The sequence below is a fragment of the Branchiostoma belcheri genome, unplaced genomic scaffold (assembly GCF_001625305.1).
Source record: "Branchiostoma belcheri isolate BF01 breed outbred unplaced genomic scaffold, Haploidv18h27 scaffold11, whole genome shotgun sequence".
NCBI classification, from domain to species: domain Eukaryota; kingdom Metazoa; phylum Chordata; class Leptocardii; order Amphioxiformes; family Branchiostomatidae; genus Branchiostoma; species Branchiostoma belcheri.
The window spans coordinates 962,645-966,538 of NW_017802491.1; the positions used below are offsets into that span (position 1 = coordinate 962,645).

At 45.8% G+C, this 3,894-nt stretch overlaps 1 protein-coding gene across 1 annotated transcript in view; it reads right to left on the reverse strand.

Annotated features, from left to right (window-relative positions):
• Positions 1-1,560, reverse strand: part of LOC109483736 (membrane-associated transporter protein-like) — a 7,086-nt gene extending 5,526 nt beyond the window's left edge. The window contains exons 1-3 of the mRNA XM_019786810.1: positions 1,498-1,560; positions 876-994; positions 208-334 (exon numbers count right to left, since the gene is read on the reverse strand). Of these exons, the coding sequence (XP_019642369.1) occupies positions 208-334; positions 876-994; positions 1,498-1,530 (279 nt within the window). The 5' untranslated portion in view covers positions 1,531-1,560. The remainder of the gene's footprint in view (positions 1-207; positions 335-875; positions 995-1,497) is intronic.
• Between the last annotated feature and the right edge of the window lie 2,334 nt (positions 1,561-3,894).

The following is a 3,894-nucleotide window of genomic DNA, read 5'->3' on the forward strand; positions in this document are numbered from 1 at the left end:
GACTCTCTGGCGAATAGATACCGCCTTGCCAATTTCAAACTGTCTTTTGCCACCCTATGATCTGCTTAGAGATTAACAAGAACAGAAGGCTGGAGTCTTGCTATTTTGTCTGCACTCTGTCATCTTCCCTCCTGACTTCAATAAAAACCACGCATTGGGACGATTGCAGTATAAACAAAGGTTGAAACAAACAAGAGTGCTACTGACGTTGCGAGGCATGGCGGCGTCCATGATGGCGTCCCCGAACAGGAAGAGCAGGAAGCCGAGCAGGATGGAGACGGAGAACCCGAGGATGAAGGGCCGGCGGCGGCCCAGGCAGCTCCCGCACCGGTCACTGGGACAACGACATCAAGCAAGTTTGAACTGTATTTGCAACACAGATAACTGTTTTTTTTTCTGACTGTGGAACTCCTGTTTTTGTCAAGGAATAGGCATCGCTGAACAAAGATGGGGGAGGGGGGCATAGACTTTCTGTCGAGAGCCACACCAAGTTAACTTATGGATGTCGTACTCTGGAGACCCTAAATCTAATGAGAGAGACCGAAAAAAAAGGACCGAAAGAAACAAGGTCCCTAGATTTGAAATATACTAAGGGACGACAAATATGTTAGGACACAAAGTAGTCATCGTGATAACAGCAATAAATCAGTGGAACAGTACAGTACTTGTCGTCCTGTCCTGTGGATCCTTTAATCACATCTTCCTGTATCCCACTGCCGTGACTCTTTGGCCAGGAAATTAATCGAAATATTTTTCTTCTAACACATGTATCGTCAACGCCAAACGTTTCGACAATGACAGAAGTTCCTACGTATATTATTATATTGTTCTTCAACTTCTATTGTATAATGCATCCCCCATGTACAAGTCCGTACCTGTATGACCCGAGTACCGGCTGCAACAGGAAGCCTAGTACGGGACTGATAATCCATACCACCGAGTACAGGTCCTTCGGCAGCCCGATAGTTAGGAGTATCGGAGTTACTAAGGCAGCCTGGTAAAAATGAAAACAAAACGTTTATTTATTTATTTTTGGTATGCATGCATATGGGTGGTCCCTTCAGGCGAAAACGGCTGATTTCCAAGTGAGCATATGAGAACATAATACAAAGGACGTAATGTACATTAAAATAATGATTAGACATAGGAATGCTAAGTAATGCGATGAAAGCAAATCCAACAGTAGCAAAATAAAATCATTATACATGTACAATGGCGCACAGGAGGCATACATAGCAAATGAGTGCCAGTTAGTACATTTGGACTGGTCTTGTATCCAAATACATGCAGATTCCAAATAATATGCTTGATAATATGCCCCTCGGCTCAAGACCTACATATATAATGCGCCCTCCATCCCCACCTTAAAGACCAAAGACATATTTATAATTCTTACCTCTTTTTGTCATATGAGAAACCAACAAACCCACTAAGAAATAACTGGCCGGTAATGGCTATTAATTAGGTTCTACAAATGTATACACGGCATGCACTAACCTCCACGGCGTAGCAGAACTCTCTTCCCAGCATGATAGAACTGTTCAGCAGCAGTTCGCAAGTACTTCTCGTCGGCCAGGGTCCACGACTGCTACCGAGCACTTCCCCTTCATCTCCCGTCCAACAATTGCCCTCGCCACCGGGCCCGTCACCACCATTCCCCGGCCTAACGTCGCCTGATAGGCCGACTGCGTTTTCACCAGGTCTCGGTCGAGCTCCGTTCATGTTACCGACTCCCTGTCGGTTCCTCCACGGCCATGAGTCGGCCCCACCGCCAAGCGTTTCTCTGCCGCCATCCGCTACAAGCCGGACACTGTCCGTGGGTTGTTTCGATAAAGCAGCCGTCATAGAGGCCCAGTCTAGTTCCTCATTTTCTAGGACCGACGCGCCCTGAAGTTTTTCCTCAGAGTTCGCTCGCTCGTGTGTGGGCCCTTCCCTGTACACAAACATCGTCGTGCCCGAAAACTCTGAAACGTTAAAACCTGATAACTAATATTTCTACACGTTCCACACGTTTTTAGCAACTATCTTTCAAGACTGCCAATTTCAATCTAAGATCTCCTCACAATGTTATACTGAACCAACGACAAAAGACACACCACGGTATTTCAAATTCTTCTGTTAGAGGACGTTTCGCATAAAACCGAATGTCTTTGCATCAAGAAGCGCCACTGGAGTTTGCGTACGCCGTGCACAAAGAAAGTCACGGCGAAATCCGGTGCTACGGCGTTCAAACAAACCCCGGAACTTTCCCAGGTTTTCTCCCTGTGCTCGTCACAGTAACTGTCCCTGCCCGGTTCATCTTTGTTTGCACTCCCTTTCTCATCCACCACCGCAGACGAAATTTTAGGCACACGTGTTTGTCTTTCCCTTGTGTCTTCTGTTGAGTATTGTGTTTCCCAAGAACGCACCCTGCACGAGGAAGTCACCCGTTGTTGGCCAAAACAATTGATTTATCTATCAGCCTTGTTATGAAGGCTACTGCTCAAAATCAGTTGGTTATTCTCAACAATTTACCGAATGGGCTGAATTGAACTGAATTGAATCAGGTGCCCTAAGCGATATCTGGCCGATAGTAGGCTGGGAGCATTCAATTTCAAAAGTCTGTCTTTTTGTCACATTTTCACGCAGTATGTTGAATCAACCCTATCCTATCCCATACCGATAGTCATGGAGCAAAAATTCGACGCCGCTTTGCCGTACGAACGCCGTGAAAAACTACGTGCCTCCCGCCACCGGCAGTGGTGTCGGCCATTTTTGAAATTTCCGAGCGCTCGCGAACACTTCCGACTTCTTCCGACCAGAGCCGAGGACGAGTCACGTGGTTAACCACGAACGCGCTGAATCAGTCGAACTGCAGGTCATCCTGAGTTTCCGCTACATATTGATACATTTCGCGTAATGTCATAAAATTCGTTTCTTGGTATGAGAAACTGTATGAATGTGGCTACCACATGCGATATAATAAGTGATATGATAACATTCAAGTATATACAAAAAGAGGAATTGAATACAAGGTTCTGACCATTCAAAAATCGTCAAATTTGAAGTCAATCGGTTTCGAACTCTTGCGTTCGATCCATGGAACCAAGGCAGCGCGTTCCATTTTTCGCGGAAGTTCCCGAAAATTGTCGACGGGAAACGGTTACTTGGTGGATTTTGGGGCCGATTAAATGGAGGCCCCGATAAATCAAGCAACTTGTCTCTGGGCTAGTTTCTGTGCTGTTTCAAACGCCAAACGTATGAAATAATGATGCAAATGTGCTGATACTTGGTGGTATGTGTCAATACCATACAGATTGTCTTGTTCTAAATATTTCCTATTTTAATGCCCTGATATCGCTTAGGGCACCTTTAAATCAAACCAGAGGATGCTGAATGATATCTAGCTACCCTGATGTTCCAGCTCTTACTGCTAGGAGGCACCCCAGAGCAAATTCCTGGCATAAACCGTGTCAGTGACTTACTGTAGGTCAAGGCGACGGAGTAAATCGTCGCTCGAAGCCAAGAAAATGTCGTCTCGCTCCGCGGAGTCTGTTCATTCCCGTTTGATGAGATTTCCCTTTAATAGTGAGGACGCCTCATCAATCCGGGTGGAGCGAATCCGGCTCACCGGCGGCTGGATGGCGGTGAGGCTGGGTCAGTCACATCTGAGAGCCTGCATGCATTTTTACATGAGGCGTAGTGAGTTATTTTAGTTCACAGTCACTTGCTGTTCTTTACAATTAGTCTCTGGGCAGGAAATTACAATAGACATTTTATTAAAGAGTTGTTGACTGCAGCGACGGAAAATTGTGCGTGTATGTGATAGCTAATTCCCCTTGAGAAGATTGAACAGGTGATTAAGACATAGAGATTAATTGTGTTTTCCGTGCGCTCGAAGCCAGTCGCATACGT